Source organism: Cygnus olor, chromosome 21, assembly GCF_009769625.2.
Source record: "Cygnus olor isolate bCygOlo1 chromosome 21, bCygOlo1.pri.v2, whole genome shotgun sequence".
Classification (NCBI taxonomy): domain Eukaryota; kingdom Metazoa; phylum Chordata; class Aves; order Anseriformes; family Anatidae; genus Cygnus; species Cygnus olor.
In genome coordinates this window covers 4,961,882-4,986,627 of record NC_049189.1, presented here as the reverse complement: position 1 = coordinate 4,986,627, position 24,746 = coordinate 4,961,882, and the positions used below count along the sequence as shown (strand labels likewise).

Sequence of the window (24,746 nt, the reverse complement as noted above, 5' to 3'; positions counted from 1 at the left end):
AAGAGGGGCACGTCTGGCTGGTCCTGGGGTCCCGTCTTTACCTGGAAAAAGTTTCTGGAAGGCAGGGCTGAGCAAGGAGCCTGGGGTGGATGGCCCCATCCTGGTAGCGTTGTATAATGCTCATGCTGCTTTGCATCTAGATGGGCTAAGCCTTCATCTGGAGGTTAAATCGCAGCACAGGGGCTCCAGCCCCGTGGGCTCCAGCCCCAGCTCTTCCAGCAGCTCCCTTGTGGAAGTCTGCTGCCTTCGCCTTGCGCCTGTGAAGGGGCTCCAGAGCAGCAGCCAGGTTCGCAGCGGAGCAAGAAGCAGCGCGCGGGGTTTGCCCACGGCCACGGATCCACCACGGTCAGGGATTCGCACTGCCCTGCTGCAACAAGGCTGGCCCCGTGCTCCTGCAGCACTTGGAGAGCCAAGCGGAGAGGAGGCAGAGACAGGCCCAGTATTTCTCCTGATTTGTGTTTATCATTAACACATGACATCTATTATATATTGTTACCATGTTTTGTTGTTCATCGCGTGCCTGCGAGCAGGCCACACACATTGTGACAATTCTGGTCCCTTCCTGATCTCGTGCCTCCACACCTTTTCTTTCCATCTTTCTGTTCATTCTTACTCCTCCTCTTTCCTTTCTCTCTTTCTTTTGATTCTTCCTCTCTCCTCGGCTTGCACGCACGCACACACACAAGCACATACACACACAGAGCCCGTTCACAGTTGGATCATCTGTTCTTGGCTCTCGCCCACATCTCTTTTTGATGTGGTTTCTGGAGGGTTTGGACCAAGTCCCCCATTTCTCTCTCTGTCATCAGGAAGCCTGCTGCAGCCTCTGATTCCAGCCGGATCTCGTTAACTCTCTCTTAGGAAACCTTGCCACCTACCAGAGCAAGACCGTGCTGTAAGCCTGGCCGGAGAGGAGGGAGAGGGCTTGAGCTGCCCCAGGTTACAGCCCGGTGTCCTGGGCAGTTCCTGGTGATTTACACCGACATCCCCGAGCTGATGCAGCACGCCGTGTCTGCGGGCGCTGGCTGGGGAGCTGCTCGCAGAGCTGTTTCCCTCGGGTCGCGTGGCGCTTCCCCTGCACGGCTGTGGCTCTTTCTGGGGCTTCTCATGAAGGTGTAAAGCACTTTCAGTCTCGGTCCCAGCCCAGGGCATCTTTTGGCTTTCTCAAAGCCCTGTGCGATGTGTTTCTGTCTCTGTAGCTGCTGTATGTGAGGGCAGCCTGCTTGCTAGCGCAGCACAGAGAGCGCCGCGGTCCCCGGGCAGCGCGGCTCTCGGTCCTGCAGGCAGTTCGTTCTCCTTCGAAGGCAGCACGGAGATGCCGTGGTTGTGCCTGCGTGAGGGTGAGCAGGCGCATTTAGAAGAGGCTTAACAGCAATTAGGTTTTAAATGACCCCTCTTCTCCGGGAGGTTTTTAAGATCCCAAATCACTTTTGGGAAGAGAGGCTCTGCTGAGTGCTCCTTGTCTGATCTCTGCAGCGGCTGCAGCGCAGCTGGCTGTGCTCAGAAGTGCGTTGGAGTCCCCTGGGGGCTGCTGTTAATAGTTGTGCTTTCAGCACGGAGCGAGTGGATGGGACAGGGGACAGAGGCAGGGACGCAGCCCTCTCTGCTCGGCACCCTTCCTGTAACCTGCTGCTCGGCTGCCGCTGTGGCTCCACTCCAGTCCTGTTAAGGCGGTGGCAAAACTTTGGCCAGCCTCAGTCCAGAGCAAACATTTTCAGGCAGGTCAGTTCCAGGGCCGGGGATGGGGTTTGGAAAGAAAGACCCGGGAGATGCTTTGCTGTGATAAAACGGGGAGGGAAGTGAGAGTAGATTGCTTTGGGCATGGGTAATGGGGCATGGAGACCTCGCTGACTCAGCCAGCGCTGCGAACTGTCCCGGTCACTCGAGCAGCGGCCACTTGGCCTCTTGTCTGAAACCAGCCCATCATCTCGGGCAGCTCCCCGGCAGGCCTGTGTCCCCTGCCACAAAGCATCTTGCAGCGCGGTGCTGAGCAGCCCGTGCCGGCCGGGAGCTGGGGCCGGAGGGGCTCGGACGCCGGCTGCCCGCGCAGCTCAGCGTCGAGCCGGGGAGGGTTCACCCTGTGGCTGCCCAGAGCCACTCCGTGTACACAGCCCCTGGGCAAACTTTGCATTCGCTGCAGCCTGGGATCCCGGACTGAACGTGCTCCTTTCTAAAAGGAAAATCGGAACAGAATGGGGAAAACGGCCTCGGGCTCCCCCGGCTGTGGGGCTGGGGTGCTGGGACGGCAGAGCTCCTCCCCGAAGCTGGCTAATAGAAATCAGTCCTGATTAGGATTAGTCCAGCCAGCACTGAGCTGGCAGGCTGATAATCTAATAAAAATTCCCAGGATTGGTTTACTCTGGGGAGGATTTGCGCTGGACGCGGGAGGAGCAGGATTAGCCCAGCTGTGCTCGGGGAGGGAGGGCGGCCGCGGGTGGGCAGGGAGGCTGCCGAGAGGGTGGGGGCAGCCAGACAGACAGCAGGAGTAAGTGGAAGTGACAGGGTCAGAGCAGGCCTTTGTCCTGCAGCCTGATTAGAGAGTCTGCCCCCAGTTTCTTACACTTTGGGATGTTGTCGAACAAACCGGAGCTTAAATCTGTCAGAGCGCAGCAGAGATTGGAGTTGACGTCCCGGGAACATATTCCTTGCTGTGCAGAAATCCAGGCCCCGCTGGGAAAATGTAAAATGCCCGTCCCAGGCCCCTCGGAGCTGGAGGAGGAGATGCAAGCACCATGTTGCTCCCCGGCAGGCTGCCTTCTGCCCTCGGGTGCGTGGTTGGGGCTGAGCAGCCGAGAGGCTCGTCCGTACCTGGGCACCTGCCGCGGGTGCCCCACGTCCTGCCCCAGCCTGCTCTCGCCAGCTTCATCCCCCGGTGGAGGGGAATCCCCGGGAGCCCGACTGCTGCTCTGCAGCTGAAGTCACCAGCCTCTGCTTGACTTCTTCGGCTGCTGCTGAGGAAGAGCCCTCGCAGGGGAGGCAGAGCAGGCAGGGCTCTCGCGGGCAGTATTGGGCAGCCCTACCTGTGCAGAGACCGAGGACCATGCATTGCAGCCTTGCCCTGATTTTGGCAGCTCCGCACCCCACCTGGAGTCACCTGGGGAGCTGCTGGTGGGCCTGGTGCAGCGCAGGGACACGGGGAGCACCCGTCAGCCCGCAGCCCCAGCGGGGGATGTAAAAAGTAAGGGTAACCCTGAAATGTGCGTGCCCAGTTCTGTGATTTTGAAGCAAAAATACGCAGGGGAAAGAAGAACAAGGAGTCAAAAGTTTTCACCTAGACGCTGCACGAGACAATAGGTGGATTTTTTCCAGCTGTGTTCTGGGGCATGGTCTAAAGGTGTCCTGGCAGTCTGCTCTGGCGTCCTCAGCTGTGGTGTTCAGTGCTGCCTGAGCAAGGGAGGAGAGAAAAGAGCTCCACAGTCTTCTGAACTCATCCTTTAGCTCCCTCTGACTCCCTTCTCCTCCCCTTCGATTCATCCAGGCTGCCTCTTCTGTTGCTTGCCTGGGAAGTTCATCGCAAAATGCCAGCCTCTTTGAATGCATCTCATCCCTGTGGGGACACTGCAGTCGGACGAGGACGCCTGCAGAGACCTCGTGCAGCACTGGGTGGGGAGTCGTGCCTGGAGCAGAAGAACCAGGACAGCCACCCCAGATGTTCGGGGGCACAAGGCAGGGGCTGTACAGACCCTCCCGAGCCTGAACTCTGCAGGGAAATGCCCTCACAGCTCTGGAGGTTGCAGGCCGAGCAAGTTGTTTTTCTTTTTCCCTTTAACAGTTGCAGCTGCTGTGGATGGGTTGGAGCCTTTCCATCTGAGGGCCTCCGTCCATGGGCCAGCATCCTAAAAGCTCCAGAGTCTGGTAGCTGCTTGGGTAGTGCCCTCCAACCACTGACCCTCATCCCCAAAAAGCTAGCAAGAAAAAGCCTCCAAGACGAAACCAAGATAACTAAATAACGAGAGCAGTGTCCTCTCCAGGCTCGGGTAGCTGCATATATGATTGTCAACTTGATGAAATCCCCCCGGATGTAATGAGCTGATTTTCTGCTGTTAATATTGCATCTGCTGATGAAGGATTCGTTAGGATAATGGAACGAAGCTAAAATATAAATGACTCGCTGTCAAGAAGCAGCTTTTGCTTGTGTTCTCCTGACAGTTCCTCGGCCATGGCGAGGGAGTTGTGTGTGCTCTGCACACGTCTGCGAGGTGTGCGCGGTGGTTTGGCCCTGCGTGTGCAGGGACACACATGTCACAGCGTGTTCCCTGCGAGCCCACAGCCTGGGGAGCCTGGAGCCAGCGTGCCCAAACCGACCTGGGGCCGGGGGACCAGACACCGTCGGGTCTGTGCCCGTGGGGACCCAGCGGGGCTGCCGACAGAGAGCAGAGGCCAGAGAGGGTCCCTGCTGCGCTGATCTGGGGCTGCCTGGAGGGCACGGGTCTGCACTTCACTCCTGCTCCTTTTTTTGTAGCTGCCCTGTTCCTTTTTCCCTTGTCTTTGTTTCCGGAGTGGCTGTGTTTTCTTTCCAAACAAGAGAAAGCAGCATAAGCGTGCTAGAAAGTGAAAGCGGTCTTTGCTCCTAAAGCTTTTCGAAATGCAGAGTATTATTTTCAGTGACAAATGCAAAAAAGGTTTTGATAAAAGCAGTCGTCTCGCTGCTGAGCGGTAATCTTACACCTGTGTGTGAAATCTCCAGGTTGCACCGGCTGCTTTGAGAGGTGGGATTGGTTTTCCGTGCAAGGAATAAAATGCGACCCGCTCTATCGCCAAGGGGATTGCAACTTGCCGGCGGTTTTGCGCGCGCCTCCCCAGTGCCGCCGTGCCCGTCCTGGCGCGGGGCTGCGGGTGCTGAACCCTCGCTGTCAGATGTGCAGGGAGGGGAACCCAGGAAAATGTTTACAAGCATCTTCGGCATCTTAGACTTTCCGTACACTTCATAAAAGCATTAAGCAAAACGTAGCGTTGCCAGCCCTTCATTTTACCCTGTGCCTAAGGACATTTGGTGTTTTCCCTCCAAGTCTGTGTTTCTGGACACAGGAGACCGAATGAGAATCTCAGCTTTCATTATTTGTTTGTGTTTTTTTCTTTTTAATCGCATTTCTAGCTCTTCAGATTACCAAGGAGGAAAAAAAAAAAGAATGAAAACATGAACTGTAATGGCTCAAAAATGAAATTAAAAAAGGCCCTGCTTTCTATTATTATTTTTCAAATCACATTTTTAGCCAATAACGTCGGGGATCGGAGCAGTGATTTTTTTTTAATAGCTGGAGCTGACACTCCGAGCTGCGATGCTTTTCCCGAGGTGTGAGGCCACGATGCCCTGGCCTCGATGCCCTGCACACCCCAGGAGCACATTCGGGCGCTTGCCCCGACCGGCACAGCCCTGCCTGGCCCCGCTCCACTTTTGGGGAGTTCCTCTCGCTGCTCAGAGGCTGCTGGCGAGGAGCGGCGTGCTTTAATTGAATCGTTCTTTACAAAAGACCATGCATATAAATGAGGGGGGAGGGGGGAGGCACAGGAATACCACGGTAGAAATTTTGCATTGAAATATGTTTGGTGGAAAACAGCTTTCTGAAGAAATTAAGAGCGTCCGCGGGTGGGTATAGACGTACACGTATCGCTTCTCCAGCCCTTCTCGTGGAAACACTTCTTTTCTCTCCCTCATCCCAAACCCTACGTGGAGGAACGTTTCCAACTAAAGTCTGGCTTCCCCCCAGACCCTCGGCAGGAGGACCGCGCCATTTCTGTCCAGCGTTCTGCACGGATCTGAGCAAGTTGTGCAAACACGAAGCGAGCGGAGCGCTGGTCGGGGAGCCCCGACACAGCTGGGACCTCTCAGGTTCTCAGCTCTGGTTTACGTGCACTGGCACCCGCCAGGTCCCCAGCATGGTGGCAGAGCCTGGCAGTGTGCGGGGATGCTGCATTGCAGCCGCCTGAACCCAGTGGGGTTGGGTGTGATTATGGCCTGTGCTGGCTGTGGGCATCTGCCCCAGCCCCCAGGAACCCCTAAAGAAGCCTCCTTGCGTCAGGATTTCTTCTGGCGAGCCAGAAAAGGCAAACCTGGGACACGTAGCAGGGGATGGGAGTTACCCCCGGTGGGAAGGTGGTGCAGGAGAGGTGGAGACCCCTTCATGCGCAGCACTTTCCAGGGCACAAGCTGTAAAGCTTGTGGGGGAAGCTGGTGAAGATCTGCAGTTCCTCTGCTGCTTCTTGGCAGCAGTAACACAGCCAGTCCTGGCAACCGAAAGTCACAAGCTGGACTCCAGAAATGTGAGATCATCCCAGAAGTTTGGAGACGGAGTAGTAAATGCCCAAGGGTACGGCATTCTTGGACTTGCTCTCTGAATCCTTCGGTGCTTCTGGGTTTTTCTCTGCCTTGGCAAGGGGGCGGAGGTGGGCAGGGAGCTCTGACCAGCGGCCGGCCCTCCTGGCATCTCCGAGGCTTTTTGTGCCGCTTGCCTAGAGGCAAAGAGCCAGACCCCGAGCCAGCGTAAAGCAGCCCTGCTCCCTGCCTCACACCCACTCGGGCTCTGCTCCCGGCCTCGGGAAACTCTTTTGAGGAATTTGATTGCAGATTCAGGCTTTGCTCGGCTGGGACAGTGCGGTGCTGCGGGAGGGACCTGGCCTCGGGCAGGCTCCACCTGCAGTGAGCAGCCTGGGGGAGATCTCAGCCCCCCCATGACATTTTTCCCCATTTTCACCCCTGTCCAGGTCCCCCAGAGCCCCGCAAACCCCTGCACCTCTTCCCACAGGCCGGGTCTCCCGGGCCGGCGCCTGGCGCGTATCAGTGTGTTTCTGTGTGTCAGGCTGATTTTTTTTTTCTGGGGTCCCCTGCTTCATCATTATCTTAATCACTGTTGTGTTAAGTTTCATGCTTCCTTTGACCTTTATTTTCGGCCTGGATATGCTGTTTATCTGCCTCTGACACTTGTCCCCTGGTGCTATTGCCAGGGAAACCCAGCGTAGAGGCCTTTCCCTTTCCCCCCACCCCCTTGTCCCTTTCTGTTTAATTTTTTTTTCTTTCCTCCTTTTTCTTTTTCTTCTTTTTTTTTTTTTGTCTTTTAACATGGTTTTCCTAAAAAGTTTTTTAATCAATCAAATTCGAGGCAGAAAATAGGCTTGGTCACGCCTGGTCCTTGGGTCGTGTGACACTCACTCAGGGTCCTGACAGCTCCTCAAAAGGGGCGCAGGGGCCGGGGGGGCAGCAGCGCGTTTCCCCAGGAAAGGCCCCGTTTCCATGGCACTGCCCCCACCTCCCTGCCACCCCCCGGCCCCAGGCCCTCGGCCCTGCACCCGGGGCGCTGGGAAGCGCTCGTGCCCTTGGGGGGGGGCGGGGGGGGCCTCGGCCTCGCTGACAGCTGCCGGGGTTCTCCGCCACCAGAGCTCGCGGGGAGCCAGCGGGAGCGGCGGGCCGTTCCCCAGGGCCCCCGCCAGACCCGCATAATCAGGGGCTTTGCACAAATGCCCCATTTTTCATCCCCGTCTCAGGCGGTTTGCTCCCAGAGGGACGGGGGATCCCGGGCGCTGCGTGCGTCTTGACAGCCCGCGGTTGCTTCTCCCTCTCGTCCCACTGCTTCCTTTGCTCCCATCCCACCCTGGGACACCCCGTCTCCTTCTGCTGCCTCCAGCTGGGGTTCAAGGCCCTTCCTTTACCCTCCCTTTGCCCCCAAAACTCACTTCTTGCCCCCAAAACTCTCTTCTTCCACTCCCTCCTGGCTGCCGTTTCCCCCCATGCCCTCTCCAGTCCTCCATTTGCGCACGGTCTTTCTCTCTCTCTCTTTTTTTGTAATTAATGATTAGTTTTAATTGGTTTGCTTAGGCAGCCTGACAGCAAATTAGCAGGAGCCGACCCGAGGCTGCTGAGTGCCAGGTTTGGGGACTGCGGGCAGGTGCTGGGCAGGAGTTGAGGTGGGATCCTCACATCGTGCCCGGGGCTGGCAGTGCCGGGAACACGACGGTGACACTCGGGGCTGCCGTCTCCTGTCCCTCGGGCTCCAGAGGTGGCCAACGATGCCGAGCTGTGGGGTTTCCTCCAGGATGGGGTTGCTTCCAGGATAGGGTTTCCTCCAGGATGGGGTTCCTCCAGCATGGCCACCGTGCCTTTCCACCAGCCCGTGCACCCGTTCTCCTTTTTTGCGTCACCTTCATTGGGATGGGCTGGGCTCTGCTCAACAGGTGTGGGAAAAGGGCAGAGGGGGGCAGCACGGGGTCCCCCACATGCCTGGGGAGCCGTGAAGCAGGCGGCTCTACCCAGTGCTAAAGGCAGGTAACGGGGAGGGGTGGGAAGGGAAGGGGGGCTTTGCTCTTTTCTTCCTTCGCCGTGATTTTCCTTTGCTTTGCTTTTCTTTTCTTTGCCTTTTTTATAGCTCCCATTTTTCTTTTTTATGAGAGGCAAACGGCAGGGTTCTCCCAGGGCTGGGAAGAGCGCTCGGTCCCAGGCTGCTCCCAGCCAGATGCAGGGGAAGGGAAGGGAAGGGAAGGGAAGGGAAGGGAAGGGAAGGGAAGGGAAGGGAAGGGAAGGGAAGGGAAGGGAAGGGAAGGGAAGGGAAGGGAAGGGAAGGGAAGGGAAGGGAAGGGAAGGGAAGGGAAGGGAAGGGAAGGGAAGGGAAGGGAAGGGAAGGGAAGGGAAGGGGGGCAGCGGGCCTGTAATCCTGGGGGAGAGTTGTGGTGAAAGAGGATTGGGATGGAGTCTAGGACAGTTAGCATGTCGCGTTAGGAGCAAGGGGCAGACCCTGACCTATTTGGGATGCTCGCTACCTTCATTTTCAGCCCAAAACTTTGCTGGCAGCACTGACTGCTGCTCAGCCCTGACAGCCTGGGGATGTAGGGGCCACCCTGGAGATGTGTCTGAGCTCTGCTGTGCCCTCGAGAGAGGCCATGAGCCCTGCTCCTCGCAGCATCCATGCCCGGACAGGGCCCACAGCCCAGGGCCTGGGCTGGGCTCGTGTAGGAAAGGGCTGGGGTTGGTGCTGCCTTTTGTTCTAAAACATCTCCTCAGCAGATGGCAAGGCCCAGCTGCATCTCTAGAGCAGCCCAGGGTGTTCCAGCCCTTCTGCAAAACCAGGGTTTGTCAGGCTGGGGACCTCAGTGGGTGTTTCTTGTCCCCAGCAGGCCTGGACCCTCTCCGTTGTCCTCGCCCCAGGTGTTAATGGGCGCTTTTCCCCTTTCTGGACACTGGTCTGAACCTCCAGCCTTGCGTTCGTGTCTACATATGCCTTTTTATGATATCCAGAGCACATGTAGAACTGAAATCAGAGGGATCTGCTGTCTTCCCGGGATTTGTGTCAGGCAGGAACAGCCTTTTTGTCAGCCACACAAGTCCCTGCTGCACTCCAGATTCACGAGAGACGGAAGCCAGCGCAAACATGTCTGCTAGCACAGCCCCGCGTGGTGCTCAGCTGCGAGTGTGAAGCCAAATGTCGTGTTGGGATAGCCCGGCCCCTTCCCCAAACACCCTGGTGGAGGTTCTGGTAGTGCCTGTAGGGACTGGTGCTCGTGGCCCCAGCACCTCGGGGGCTCTGGTCCCAGGGCTCAATCCCGCCCGGGCCTGCTCAGGACGTGCCACTCTGCACACCCGTGCCCGGGTGTTGCTCCCCAGCCCTGGCGTGGCCCTCAAGAGTCCCTCATGTGGCTTTGTCAAGGCTTTGGGCCTTAGATGAGCTTTGGGCTTCTCCAGAGCAAGGCGAGGGCTGGGTCTGACTCCACTGGGAGAGGGACGAAGGGCGGAGAACACCTGCTAGGAGAGGCGTGGGGGCCGCCCGGCTCATTTCACTCCTGTGTGATCTTGGCTTATGTCCACAGCTGCCGTCCCTGCAATAGCAGAAGATGTTTTGAAATGCTGCAAAGCTTCCATGTCCGGAGTGCTTGGGAAGTCGGCTTTCCCTTTCCACCCCTCGCACCCTGTCCCTCAGGGAGCAGCTCTCACTTCCCTGTAGCTGTCCACACTTGGCTGCACTTCTGTGAGCCAAAAGGGCTCAAGGAGTTGCCGTGTGCTGACAAGACCAGGACAGATCCAGCTGAGCCTGGTGATGACCCCAACTCCATGCCATCCGTTTGTCACTCAGATGTTGGCTGGTGCCGAGGAGCGAGCCCTGCTTGCTCTCTCTGCCAGGTGAGGCTCGGGCCAGGCCAGCGCTTTGCCGTAGCTCCTGCTAACGGGGCACTCGTGGCACTCAGTGGAGCTCGAGGCCTGAGGAGCTCATCCTGCACAGCATCTGCCGAGCTTAGTGTCAGTATAAGACTGATGAGGACGATTTTTAAACTCGGTAGTGCTGCCGGTGCATCAGGCGCTGTGCAAAGTGAGAGGAAGGCATGGCTCCCTCCCTGCGAGGGCAGCCGCCCCTCTGCCGGTGCCAGAGCTCTCAGTGATGTGGGTGTCAGTGTTCAGCCCCTGCCTTTGCTGAGCTCCGTTACAGCTGTGTGGCTCATGCCGACTGAATGGCAGCTGAGGATCACCTCTGCTTCACCATGGAGCGCGGGGAGGGAAACTGAGTCAGGGAGCCGAGGGCGCTGAGCGATGCACTCAGAGCATCGGCATGATGCCACCCGGAGCACTGGCACATCCCTTGGTGCCAAATCCAACCGAGGGGAGCAGAAAGCAGCTCTGCCTCCTGCCCTGCCACACGCTCAGCTCGGCCTTCTGCCTTCCTCTCCTCTTCCTCCCCAGCGCCCGCGGCCGAGCCGGCTCCTTTAAGGCGGGCGCGCGGGGGAATTGCGCGCGGTGCCAGCCTTCGCTGCGAGCGCCGCTTCTGCTTCCCCCCCGGAAAGTTTCCTGCCCAATTGTTATGTGCGATCCGATCTGAAAGTTGCTCTCTAAGCTTCTTGTCACATTTTGACTTAATGAAGTGCAACTGGAGTGGGAATTGGGGTTCATCACGCCAGTCTCACTGCGCTCCCTTGTTGTCAGAAAACAGGGGCGGTTGGGGACCGTAATGCAACGCTGCAAGTCGTTATCATTCCGGTCAGTCTGTTTAACACAAAATTAAACAAAGAACTAATTAGTGCCTCATGAATTAATAAATGCGCAGTTGCTGGGTAGGAAGGGGAGGAAAGAAAAAAGGTTGTTGAAGGAAAGATACTGAAAAAGTCGAATTAGGATGTTGTGTCAAGGGGAAAAGAAAAAAAAAAGAAAAACGAGTCCACTTTGGCAAAGAGTTTGGATCCGTTGGTTTCCCTGGAATAAGCTCCCTCCTCCTCCTGCTCCTCCTGCATCCTGCTCGGCCGCTCCACGGCAGCTGCGTTGAGGCGGGCACGGGGCTGAGGGAGGTCTGGATTTCTTCATGATGTTCCCTAGAAGCTGGAGCTGGGATCCGCGGCCAGTGGCCAGCTATAAATATTTACCCGAGGAGCTCGGTGCCTAGGTGCGGGAGCTGGGCGCTGCGGGCTGGAAGCACTTCCCTGGGCACGGGGAGGCTGCGGGGACAGGGGTGGCAAGCGGCTGCTCTCTGTCCCAGCGCCGGGGAGCCCATTTTTTTGCGGAGAGGGCAGTGGGGACATGTGGGGTTTGTCTCCCGCCGGCTCAGGAGGGAGCCCCCTTGGTCTCGGTGGCTCAGGGGGAGCTGGAGCAGGTGGCAGGGAGGAGGCGAGGAGGCAGGGGCAGGCAGGATGAGGTGGGCAGACAGGGGCAGGGCGCGGCGGCACCCATGGAGGTGGCAGCGCGCTGCTCGTTTGCCTGCAGAATTCGAGATTGTCCCAGGGGCAGCGTGTAATCGGGGATTAGCGATGTCCCGCAGCGCTCCCCCACCCCTGCACCTCACCCGGGCGGGGAGGAGAACCCCGGGGCAGCCGATGCCTTGCACCGACACCGTGCGCCCACCCGGCTGGCCCTGTGGGTGCTGTGCCATGCCGTGCCGTGCCGTGCCGTGCCCTGCCGCACCGTGCCGTGCCACGCCGCGCTGCGAGCAAGAGGGCTCTGCTCTGGCGCATTGTCAGGCTGGGAAGCAGGCAGAGCTGGGGGAGGGAAGAGTCCATCCTTAAGAGGACATGTCAAGTACAATTAGCGTTATCTGTCTAAATATGTACTGGGAACACAGAATACAAGAGGAGGCCTGGCTGGCTTTAATGGAGACATATGCAAGGTCATATTGCCTCATACAATCCCCCAATCTGATTTGGGGATTACACATTCTAAGTAAATTGGCGTTATTCCTCTTGCATCATTGATAAGCTGAGGCCGAAAGAAGGGGAGAAAAAAAAACCCAAAACAATTAAAAACTCCAACCCAAGAATTGACCGTGCACGGGGGTGAGGGAGCACAGCCAGGAAGGCAAGGAGTGTTACACAGAGAGCTGGGGAAGGGGGGGACAAAAGGCAGAGAGAAAAAAGGAGCACGACAGAATGGAAGGAGCAAGCAGGAAAGAACAAAAGGAAGAAAAAGGTAGCAAGGAGAGAGGGTGCCTGGCCGGGAGAAGGATCCCAAGCCGGGGAGCTGTTAGTCCTGCCCTCAGCCTGCCCAGCCCTGGGGTTTGAGCAGGGAAGGAAGGAGGCAGCTGGTTGCACATCTTCTACACCCCAGGAGCTGCCTCTGCTCCACGTCCATCCGTCCGCCTGGGACATGTCACCAGCTCCTGCCCACTCTGGGTCCCGGCCAGCACCCTGCATCTATCTTTGGTGCAGCGCGCTGGCACCAGGGCAGTGCGAGTGACGGCACGGGGCAGCAAGGTCCCTAGGGACAGGGACAGGCAGCAGCGGCAGCACAGACTTCCCCCAGCCACGTCCCCGTCACTTTCACCCTCTGCAGGGTGTCCCCAGGGGGCTGAGCCGGTCACACGCTGCTGTGCCCCGGGGAGGGGCACGCCGTGAGCCGGGGCCAGGGCTCCTGGGTGCAGCCGCCGGCTCCCCGTGCCTGACCTCGGGCTGGTTTTTCGTTTCACTGCCACGTCGCGGGCACTTGTGACAGCTGTTTTGGCAGCCTGGCACTACAGAGACGGCAGGGCTGGGCCAGGCGCCCTCGCCACGCAGCGTGAAGCCCCCCCCTCCTCCCTGCCACCTTCCAGCCCTGGGAGAGGGAAGTCCCTGGCTGGCTGCTGTGGCACCGTCCTCCCCCGGGGCGAGCTCTCCTCCCACCCTGCTGTGCAGGATAACCCCCTCCGGAAGTCTCACGGCACGGCTTTTATGCTCTGTCACATTTTTGGAACATATGGTTTTAAATAATTCAATTTACTTTTCATGTGTTTTGCTGTGACTTTTTTTTTTTTCTTCCCCTGTCCCTTTTTCTCTTCCCTCCTCGCTCTCTGCGTTCTCCGGGAAGGAAGGAGCGTGGAGGAGGGGATGGGGGAGCTCAGTGCCTCGGGACCCTGCCCTGCACCCCTCGCTTTGTGCCCCCCAAGTCACACGAGGGAGGCTGCCCACCGGGCTGGTGAACCTCTGGGGGTCAGCAGGGGAAGCGGGAGGACCGCGAAGGGAATAATTTGGCACGGAGCAGAGGGCACCCTTGGATGTGTGGGTGCTGAGCAGCACAAGGGCTGCCGTGGTGCCCGGGGAGCAGGACCCAGGCCTCTAAGAGCTGTTCTCTCTCCGCTAAATCATGCCCAGCCCTTGCTAGGTGCCTCCTGCGCCACGAAGTGCCGGAGCACCGGGTGTCTCGTGGCGTGCACAGCGCTGCACGGTGCGGCCGGGAGCAGCAGGGCACTTGGTGAAGTCCGGGTGCCCCGTGCTGGCCCCGCTGGGGTGCTCTGGGGCTTCTGTGAGTGTCTGGGGTATGGCTATGGGTCAGGTGTGCCTTGGGTGTTAGCTGTGTGCATTAACTGTCTCCTTTCTCTTCCCTCCCCAGGATGAAGTGAATTTACAGCTAAAAACCAGGCAAGAAACCAGGCCTTGAAATCTCCGAAAGGTAGGAGAGACTTCAGACTGCAATGGGTATGTCACTACGCCCTCCTGGGTTCTCTTTTCCTCTGCGTGTCTCTCACACTCCATGGTCTGCTCTGCGGCTGTGTCTGCACTAGAGCTTCTGGGACTCGACCTGCGTCACTTGTAGGGAGGGATGCAAAGAGAAGAAGGTCTAATGCAGACACGGCCCGTGTGTGTCCTAATCCCGTCCTTGTCTTTGTATAGCAGTTGTTCTGGGCACCCGATCTTGTCACTTTGGGTTTTCCTCAATATCCTTCCTGCTGCCTCTGTCTTCACAGAGGAGCGTGTGAGGGCTCTGGTGAGGAGCGTGCTGCCTCGTGTCCATCCGTGCGGGCTGGTGGGAGGTGGAGAGGGGCCGGTCAGGGGATCGGATGCGATCTGTCCACCGTCAGGTTTTGCTGAGCTCAGTTCACACACACAGTTTCAGGCGGCGGTGCGCGCGCTCCCCTCCTCGTCTGGCACATTTTTATCCATTCAGGCTGCGGCACTGTGCTGGCGGCATGGCAGCAGCTCTGTGTCTCCAGCAGAAGCCTGACTTCTCTGGGTTTGCCCTTACCTGCACCCTCCCGCTCTGTGTGACCTCAAAACCCAACAACTTGGGGTCTCTAGAGCTGGCTGTTGGCTTGGTGCTGGAGAAGACTCAGGGGCTGAGAGCGCGGGGACACAAAAGGGGATCTCAAACCCTCATCTCCATGTGCTAGGTGGGTCCCTGTGCCACCTGCTGAGAAGTCCCCACCCCTCCCCACCGGCTGCACCCTCTGCAGCATCACCAAGGCTCTCCTCTCCCATGGCTCTGCTCCTTCCCCAAGCACCAAGACAAGCCCAGGATGAGGCCAGGGGAGACGTGGCAGTGGTGTGGGGAGGCTGGGCGTGCTCTGCCCTCAGGGACATCAGCTCAGAGGCACTGGGGGCGCTCACCCCCGTGTCTGCACCCGGAGCATCCCTGTGGCAGCGGGGACCCCACGGTCCTGCGCAGGGAGCTGGCGGGCCGGGTCTGAGCGGGATCAGAGGGGCTGGGGCTGCCTGGGGGCCGGGGGGCCCCGAGCCGGGCCGGGCAGTGTCAGAGGTGACCGGTGGAAGGCCAGTGTTATGTAAATACCGCTGCTGTAACACGGGGGCCTGAATGGCCCCGCGCGTCCATCCATCATTGCTGGGGAACAGAAGCCTCCCTGGGAGCACGGGGGGCCGGCAGCGCGGGGCGCGCAGACACAGGCAGCATGTGCCCTACTCATAAACTGTTTGTTTTCTTTTTGTCTCTCGCGTTTCGGGACGCCCCGCTGAGAGCAACTCTCGGTTTTGTCCTCGCAACCTCTCCCCCAGCCTCCCCCCGCCCCGCCAGCCCTTCCTTTTCCTCCCTCCTTCCCCCCACCCTTAAAAAAAAAGGGGGGGAAAAGAAGAAAAAAAAAAAAAAAAAAAGAAAGTCCCCTGTTCACATTGCGGCTTCTTTCTCTGACTTCAAAGGCTCCCCATCATTGTTTGGGATCGGCAGGCAGTGGCCCTGAAAACGTGATCACAGCCGGGCACAGTGTAGGTCAGCACCGAGCGCCATGCTCCGAGCGCTGAAAGGAACAGGCAGATTCTTCCCTTTTCATGCTTCACAACCCTGGTTACAGCGCTCGGCCTCGCCCGCGTGCTCCTTGCTGCGTGGCTATTCTTGCTCTTTTCTCCTCCTTTTCCTCCCTCCCTCTCTTTCTCTCTTGGTCCCTTACTCCTCCGTCCATTCGCTCTTCTTCTGCCCTCTCCTGTGCCCAGCCTCACACACTTTTGGCACTTTCTTTCCTTTCTTCCTTCCGTCACATTTGTTTCTCACACACTCTTTCCGGGCACAGCTCTGCTTCCTTCCACCTTCTCCCTCTCTCTTCTCGTCGGTGCTGTTTTTATGTGATTCCCTTTTTTCTTCCTCCCTTTCCCTTCTCCTGCGGATCAGGCTGGAGCCTGCTTTCCTCACGCTCGCCCTCCCTGCTCAGCAGCAGCCTTCCTCTGACATTTGCCCGCGTTTCTTCCCCTGTGATATCTCACGCACTGTGCCCTGAATTGCAGAGGTTCCGTAATCTCTGGATTAGCCCCAGACAGCCCGCAGCCCCGTCCTCCCCGCAAGGTGCAAGCCGCCTGCTTTCATGTGCAACGGGCGAGCGGGGAGGGAGCGCAGCGCCTGCGGACGGAGCCAGCCCCTGAGCTGCCTCCCGGGCTTTGCTCTCCACCTGCGAGGAGCTAGCAGGCAGCATCGCATCCCAGCGCGTGCAGCCAGGCAGCGACTTCGGGGGAAAGCGGAGGAAACGTTGGAGTCTCGTAGGTCTCCGCGTGGAACACGACGCTGGCGGTGCTGCTGGAGGGCAGAGCGAGGCAGGGGCTCTGCGAAGCAGCTCCAGCGCTCCAAGCAGCCATCCCAGCTCGCTCCTACAGCAGATTTCCCACCTCGTTGCACCGACACCAGGGCCGGGCGGTGACTCCCTGCCTGCCCCAGCGGCACCCGGGGCCCCATTCTGGCAGGGGAGGCTGAGCCTCTCCGGTCCCCGTCGGGGTACGGCCGCCCCGGTGGCACCGCCAGCGGTGCTTGTGCCTCTGGTGATTTGTGAGGTTGTTTTAATGGCGAGGAGCCCACCAGGACTTGTCTCTTGCTAAATAGGCATATTAAGGGACATTGCGGCAGGGGTTATAGAGTAATAATTTGTCCTAATGAGCTGGTGTCACGTTCTCCTCGGCGGGGCCGTGCGCGAGCAGGAGCCGTGGTAGGAAGGGGCCGCGCTCGCTGACCTGTCCGCCCAGGTTAATGAAGTTCGGCGCAGGCGGGGGGCAGAGAGCAGGGGCTGGGCTAGCTAGAGCCACGTCTGGGCCAGCGGGGAAGGCTGGGGCTGTCCCCTGGGCTGCACGTCCCGGGACGGGCAGGATGGGTGGCAGGGTGGCAGGACAGGCTGGGCAGCGGCTGTTCGAGCAGGGCTGTGCACACTGCAGCAGAGGGCAGGAAAATCCAGGACAGGGGATTCTTGTCCCTGGGGACCGCCATACCCTGTCCTCACTGGGCAGGACACGGCCATGGCCACCCAGCACCTCGCCATCTACAGCACAAGCCCCGTGCGCCCTCTTCTTCCTCCTCCCACCCGCCTTGCTTTGCTCCTTTCACCCCCCGCTTCTCTTTGCTTTTCTCTGTCTCCGTCTCTCTCCCTTTCATCTACTCGGAAGGCTTTACTCTACTTCCTTGTCACCCTAATTGATTGCATTAACCTTTCAGCGTATTGGATTTCCCCAGCACCGTGCAGAGAGCACTGTGCAATATGCTTATAATCTGGGCTGTAATGGACAGGGAGCAGTCAACGAGCCCCTGCTCCAGCAGCTTCTGCTGACAACTTCCCGGGGAGGGGAGATGGAGCGCCCCGATGGGCACTGCCCCGCTCGCTGCTGCGTGGGGTGGCACTGCCAGCGTGCGAGGACCTGGCCTTCGGGGAGGTCCTGCTGGGGGAGCAGGAGGAGAGGGGCCGGTTTGACCCCCCGCCTGTGATTTTGCCTTGTTTCGGAGCTCCCCTTCTGCAGCCTCGTCCCGCCTGCGCCGTGCTGAATTAACGGGGGCCGTGCGCCCAGGCACTTGTTGCTGGTTGCAGGGTGAGAAGGCAATATCCTGGAATTGGGGGGCTTTCCCATCGTGTCTGCCTTTGCTTTTCGTGATAATTTTAGTGGATGTGGATTTGGGGAAGATGGACACTTCCCTGGGGGTTTAAAGATGGAAGGATAGGAGCGTCGTGCCCATACCGGGCAGCACCAGGGTGCAGAGATCAGGAGGCAGAAGCCCTGAATTACATCTCAGGCTTGGCCTCAGGTAAATCCTTTCGTTTCTGGCACCTTGTTTCCCCCAGGATGGCAGAGCAGGGCCCTTTGCACCATGTAACGTGCTGCAGGACAGCTGCAGGAGAGCGGGGCTGCCGGGAGAGCGGCTGCAGGGCGATGCCACCAAGTGTCACCGCTCGTGCTGGCTGCGAGGCAGCGAACAAACCCGCAAGAACGGCGGCGAGCACACATGAGTGTTACAGGCTGGTGGTCAGGGCCAGCCAGGAGGGAGGCTCTGCCTTCTGTTTGCTTTAAAGGACCGCAGCGATGGATCTGCCCCAGCCTGCTGGCAGCGGTGCCCCGCCGACAGTGGCCCAGCCTAGTTCAGCAGCGTGCTTCGAGCACCGCGCTGAGTTCTGCTTCAGCCGAATTCATCCAAGCACATACTTACAAGTTTCATTCAACGCGGCCCGTAGGATGAGACCTGGACCCTAAGGCCCTTTTATAGGTCTCCTTTTATCCAGCATTTAGAACAAGGCAGGTCCTCATTTCTGGTTATGGCTCACGGTGTGAAAACCAGTGGCAGTGGTGGGGTTTCGGACAACTTCAGAGGTCTGTAGCTCGAGTGCCAAAGGAGCTGCAGCATCTCCTGGAAGGTGGAGGGATTCCACCCAGGGCTGCCCCAGGGCTGCTCAGCGCCGGCGTTTGCAAACTTTGCAGGTTCCTGGGCACACCGGGCGAGGGCTCGGGCTGTGTGGGGCAGGCGGGGTAAGTTCCCACTTTCTTCTTGCTTTTCTGGGGAGAAAGGAAGAAAGGCAAGAGTCAAAGAGAGGAAAAAACTTTATTCCAGGTGATCGTTCAGAAAAGTGGGAGGCTCCTTACAAGCGAGGAGGAGGTAGCTGAGGGGAGGGACTTTATTTTAGGTTAAACAGAGAAAGAATAGGAGCGGGGAGAAAAGGATGAGAAATGTAAAACGAGCGAGCCAGAAAAGAGCGAGCGAGAGCAGCACCTCCTAAATGGAAGAGTAAACAGGCACTCGGAGGCATTAACTTAATTGATTGTTCTGCAACAGGCTGAACGCTGTGTTATTCTGTCGCCGTGGCAACAACCCAAAAAAATTGTCAGCCTGTTTGGATGAAGTGAAGCGAAACATTCTCTAATTTGCGGTGATCCGGGTGTTTGTTTTCCTTCCGAAGAGGCGGGGGCTCTATTGATCTATTGTTTGCACAGAGCTTTTATTTAATGGCGATACGGGCGCGCGGGAGGCTGGGGTGTGCTCGGGGCAGGTGAGGCTCCGCGGGCGGCTCCGCCGGGACCCCCGCTCGGCTTCGGGTGGCAGCGGGGACGCAGCAGAAGCCCAGGGGTGTGAGCTGTCCAGGGGAGCCTGGCTGCGATGAGCCCGTGCCAGTGTGGCTGCCTCGCTCTGCCCTTTCCCCTTCCCTTTGGGTCCTCCTGTAGCGTGAGATAAGGGGTGAGAGCAGTGCTGGCACCCCAAGTCCCTTCCCGGACCCGTGCCGTCCCCGTTCTGTGTGCACACCCATGCCCGTGCGCACGCTGGGCTTGTGGGGATGTCTCCGAGCACACGCGGTGGAGAAGAGGGGCCGCGTTTGTGCTTTACCCCAGACCACAGCGGTGCTGAGATAGCCGAGTGCCCGCTCTGAGCTCCGTCCCGGCAGCACAGAGGGAACCAAGAACCCAGGAACAGAGAGGGAACCCTGTCCATCGAACAGCCTTCCTCCCCTGGGCTGGGGACAGTGGTGGCACAGAGGGCGCGAGACACCCCAGGCCCTGCGGGGGCTCGTGCTCCTCGTCTGGTGCACCCGATGCCAAGGGACGGGCGCTTGGCAGTGGGGGAAGGCTGCCAGAAAGGTGCCACGCAGGTCTGGGAGCGAGCCCGCAGCAGAGCCAGCGGCTGGGTGGCTCGGGGCCTGGGTGGGCGGGTGGGAGGTTTCCTCGTGACAGAGGACAGGCCGCTCGCTGCCCTTCCTTGTGCGGGGTCCGGCACGTCACCAGGGCACATCCCCACGTGGGCAGGCCGTCCCCAGCACTGCCCAGCCGTGTCGCAGCGGCTGCGCGGGGCTCCCCAGCTGCTCCCTGTGATTTCAGGGAGAAACACCAGTGCCAAGTGCTGCAGAGCGCTGCTTTGCGGGGTGTGCAGGGCCAAAACCCGCTGTAAGTGCCCTCCCTGCTCCGTTCTCTGTTGTCTCGGGGGATTTTCCTCCCCTCCATCCCATTTGTAGCTCTCCTGCTGTTGCCTTTTCCCAGTGTAGGTTGCCGGTGGGCAAGCAGTGTCCCAGGGCACAGTGTCCTGCTCGGAGTCTGTCCCCTGTGCCCCTGCTGGGTGTGCTTGGGGGGCACCGAGGCAGGGGGCCCTGCCCGCCCCCGGGAGAAGGCTGGGCTGCCAGGGAGCGCGGGGTGGTTATTGGCATCGGGAGAAGCTAAATAACCCTGTAACTGGTATGAAGGTGAATTCACGGTCTGGTGAGCACTGAAAATACGAGAGGGCTCTGAGACAGGCGAAGTGCAGAGAGGGGAATACGGCTCACCCACGGCTCAGGGCAGTGCTGCGTCTCTGGAGAGCAGTGCGGGGACGTGGACCGTGGCCGTGCTGAGCACCGGCCGCAGCACTCCGGCCCGGGGAGGGTGGCTCAGTACCACAAGCGCTGTGACAAGGGCAGCAGGCACACACCGCAAGCCCCCACGGAGAAATTTACACCCGCACGGCTGCGGACAGCCCCGCAGCATCCGGCCGCACGGCCCTGCACGCATGGGTGGCGCCGGGGCTGTGCACGGCTGTGTGCACCAGCGTGTGGCCGTGCCGTGCCGTGCCGTGCGGAGCCCCGCGGGCTCACGGATCTTCCTGGCCTCCCGCACGGGGACGCACCCACGGCCACGCAGGCGTCCGGGCGCAGAGGCTCGCGCCGCCAATACAGTCCTGTGCTGTCTGCATCAGTCTCGCAGTCAAGTCAAATTCCTCTCTGGTGTAAGCACACTCCAGTCAGGCAGCACAGACAGATTTATCCCAGCCTATCTCGAGCGTCTGTGCGGCTACCTGCTGCGAGCGGGAGAAGAGCTGCAGGAAATCTCTTCCCCTTCCAGCTGGGAGAGGCTGGTGCCTCGGAGCGCGGGGAGATCGGCGGCGAGGAAACCCCCTTCAGCTTTTCACCTGGAGCTGGTAATCTCCCTGTGCTGAATCCCGCAACGGGGGGAATCGCAGTTGAAGCTCAGCCAGCGGTGATTTAGCGTTAGACGTTTGCAGAAGAGACTTTGATTAATTCGTAGTAAAATCCAGTAGCACCCGGGTGCCAGCACCACATTCCAGGCTGAGCCGGCGACCGAGGTGCGCGCTGGGCGGGCGCCAGGTGCCTGAGCAATCCCCGCGGAGGTGGCAGCGCCATCCAACCCGCAGCCTCTCCCTGCTTGGGCTCCTTAATTATTAATTTATTTTTCTCCCTTCCTTGGCAAAAAAATAGTATTTGGTAACGACCTCAAATTGCAAAATGCTGATGATTTGGAGAATGTGTCACAGAAGCTCCAGGGTGATAAAGGGGAGACGAATCCCAGCCAACAATCCGGCTCAGCCAGTTTGCCTATTTATTAAAGAAAAAGCCCAGATCATTAACTTTTTTGTTGTTGTTCTGTTTGCGGGCAACTCCCTGCTGGCAACTTTCGGGCGCCCAGTAAATTAAACCGAGTATCGGCCTGGTTCGGGGCAGCTGGAGCGCTTAGTTAAAGCTGAAACGCGCTAGAAACTGGGCTCGTTTCTGGTAGCGCATGAATAAACCCTTTAGGGTACCACACAAAAGTGCGCTCCAGCATAAAAGCGGTGTCAGAAAATCCTCCCTCGCTGCCTCGCGGAGGGTCAGGTATTGTGACTGGAGAGCCGAGCTTCTCCTCCCACTGCTTGTTCGCACAGTTAATTGCCCCTCGACACTTGGCTGTGCCGTGGTGGTCCCCGGGGATGCAGGGCTGGGAGAGAGCATCTGTAGGCACAGCCTTTGTCGGTTCCCCCTTTGCCTGCTTGGGCTGGTTGTTGAATAAAGAAGAGTTCAGGGATGGGCTTGCCTGCCCGGTGCCTCTGTGAACGCTATCAGGGGAGGGTGATCACGTCCCCCTGCTCCCGAACATCCCACGTGTTTGCTGGAGTAGTGCTCCAAGCTAAATCGGTTTGCTGAGGGCTCCAGCTTCCCTTAATTCAGTGTCAGGACCAGGCTTGCATGGCTGTTATTCAAGAAGCTTTATCAGAAGCACAAAGGTAGCATCTGCCCTCCTGCTTCCCTCTGGGCATCGCCAGCTCTCCTGCCCTGGGTTTGGCACACCGAGACTCGAGGGACTGCCCCACGGAGCCCATTTGCAGGCAAAACTCGTTTCAGCTCCTAGAGAGCCTGGGCCGGGAGCCGGCTGCGGGAGCACGCTGGCTCGTCGCTCGTTCTGGCAGAGCAGCGCGGAGGAGCGGGGAACCAGCTCGAACGGAGGAGCTCGGGTGGGGAACAGAGAGCGAAGGCTCTGCCGAGGTTGCCAGCCTGTCCCCGGCCCTCCTGCGGCCCGTGGTGCTGTGCCTGGGGCTGGATTTGGGCTTCGGGTCTCCGCTGCTGCCTTCTTCCCTCGCAGGTAGCCGCCTTCTTCCCCAGGCCTGGCTCGTGTCCCTCCACCACCAGCCCTCTGATGAAGCCTCCCCAGGCCCATGCTCACGTGGGCGCTGATGGGAGGAGAAGGGTATTTTTCAAGGTTTCTGCTAGGTTTTTTTCTTCTGAAACACAAGGATGTGCAATTTTTTTAGTTTCAATTTAGCATTGGAGAATTTTATAATTTAGTAATTAAAATCTCTGATAGGCTTTAGAAATTGCAGCTAATTGAATTTAATGGGAAGATGATTTTCAATTTTATTTGATTACCCGGACCCCTGGCATTGGTATTTATGGGAAAAAAATGGGAAATGTGCTGTGTGGGCTAAGATGGCATAATTGAATTAGGGCTAATCGGATTTCTTCGTCATGAATTTCACTATAATTTTCCTATAATTTTCCATTAGATATCTAGTTTACAAATATTCACAAAGAAATGAAGCTCTTTCGGAATGGAGATTGCTGGCTAACAGGATTACGGGGACGATAGCTCGGCACTGCCAGCCCGGGCTCCTGCAGTAATGCAATCGCTGCGTCTGCCTCACACTTCCCGCCCGCCGCTGCTCCCCGCACCCCGCCGGCCTCGGCCAGGGCTCCCGCGGGGCCCCGAGTGCCGCACGGCCGCGCACGTGTCCTCGCGCACGGGCGCTCGTGTCCCACGCGGATGCGGCGCTGGCACGCACCTGGGCTTGCATGGAGCCACCCGCGTGTCCCCTGTGTCAGTAGCGGCGATGCTCGGCGGCCTCGTTGCACAAGCAGGGCCAGCCCGCGTGGCTGCACGCATGGCGTGGCGTGGGCAGCTCCCTGTGGGTGCTCGTCGCTGTGGCTCGTGCGTGAGGGGCTCAGAGTCCCCGCCGTGGGGATGCTCCCATCATGTCCCGGAGGAGCAGGTCCCCGCTGAGTGCAGCCCAGGGTCTCCTTTCTCTGCCCTTGCTCCTTCTTGCCTCCGTTCTGCTTGACCCAAGTCAAATCCAGAGCCAAGCTATGGAAACTGCCCCTGCTGCGTGCAGGACAGGCTGGCTCGCGGCTCCTGGGACACAAAACACCCTTGGGTTCTGCGTGTGCCCCGTGCCCCACAGCAAGGGCTCTGCCCGGTCTGGGACCTGCCCTCGGGTCGTGGTGTCGTGGGGCTGCGGAGACATCCCACTGCTCCGTGTGCTGCTCAGGGCTTTGCAGGGACAGCTCAGGGCTGGCCCAGGGTGGCACTTTCTGGCTTTGCAGGCAGAGCTCTGCAGTGCCAAGGACCTGCCCTGGCTGTGGTGCCCAGGCAGGACTATCCCCTCGCCTCCTCGCCCTGAAATCCCCAGGCTGCACTTTTAATCGCTGTAGTAAACTGTAGTTAATTGGTAGCGCATCCAAACCCCTGCCACTCCTTGCCCCCAAGTCTTCAGAGCCCCTGTGGAGCAGGAGGACGCGCAAGGCTGCAGTCGCTGCCCCTGGGCAGTGGCCAAGAGAGGGGCAGCGTTGGGCAAACGGTGGGCACTGGGGTCTGGGGGCGGCTGGAGGAGCCGTGGCCACACGGGGGGAGCCGGTGTCAGACCGCTCGAGCGACGCCAAGGGGGAGGACTTGGCCGAGGCGATGCCAGCAGAGCCTCGCCCGGCACACGGAGGCTCAGCCCAGCCGCTTTGGCAATGCTCGCGGGGCGCCGTGTGCCAATAATGTGATTGAAACTGAATTGAGAAGGAAGGAGGGAAAGAGGAGGAAAGGGAAAGAAAGCACGGATTGTCTGCTCCTGCCGCCCAGGCCCCGAGGCCTCTGGGCGCCTCCCTTGACGAAACAGAAATCAAACAAAATTACAGAAATAGGGCAAGAGCATTTGCCTAATAAACTCCCCAAGCAGGAGCAGGAGGAGGAGCGCGGTGCTGCCAGATCTCCAACCTGCAATCTGCGAGCCAGCGCCCTGAGCCCACATGAATCCAGAGCACGGCCCCGGGCCCCGGGGTCAGCTCCAGCAAGGGAGGGAGAAACTGCCAAGAAAATGGGCTCAGCATAAAAAAAAATTAAAAAAACAAAGAGACGCACAAAGGGGGATGTCCCACATATCAGCGTGACTCACCCCCTGCTCAGCCCTGGCACACTGTCTGCGGGGAAAGCATTAAACTGTAATAATAATAATAAATTAATCATCCTTCCCCCTCCCATTGCACTTTTCATCTGAGGATCTCTGAGCACCTGGCAAACATTAATTACCGAGAGCTCCCGACGCCCCTGGGAGGGTGGGAAGGGACGAGGAGAGAGCGCTTCACCTGCCGCGAAGGGCAGCCGCCGCTGGGGTGGCTCCGGCCGCGGCGGGGCGAGGGGTGCTGCGGCCCCAGGCTGCCAGCGATGGGGTGGCCGGAGCCATCGGGGACCTGAGAGACTTTGTGTCCCGGGGGGATGATGGCAGGGGAGGGGCGTACCGCCCTGGGGAGGGGGTATGGGGTCCCCAAAGGAGCCTCCGAGAGGGGGAAGAGCGTCCTTTTCTTGGGTAAGAGGCAAAGGAGGGAGGATGGGGAAATAAAACCTGATCCTGTGACTGGAGA

At 59.0% G+C, this 24,746-nt stretch overlaps 1 protein-coding gene across 4 annotated transcripts in view; it reads left to right on the top strand.

The window, feature by feature from the left end:
* CASZ1 (castor zinc finger 1) overlaps positions 1–24,746 on the top strand; it is a 183,646-nt gene that overhangs the window by 71,304 nt on the left and 87,596 nt on the right. For all 4 annotated transcript variants that reach the window (XM_040533267.1, XM_040533268.1, XM_040533270.1 and 1 more), the window contains exon 3: positions 13,763–13,848. In XM_040533267.1, coding sequence (XP_040389201.1) covers positions 13,845–13,848 — 4 coding nt within the window. In that variant the 5' untranslated portion in view covers positions 13,763–13,844. The remainder of the gene's footprint in view (positions 1–13,762; positions 13,849–24,746) is intronic.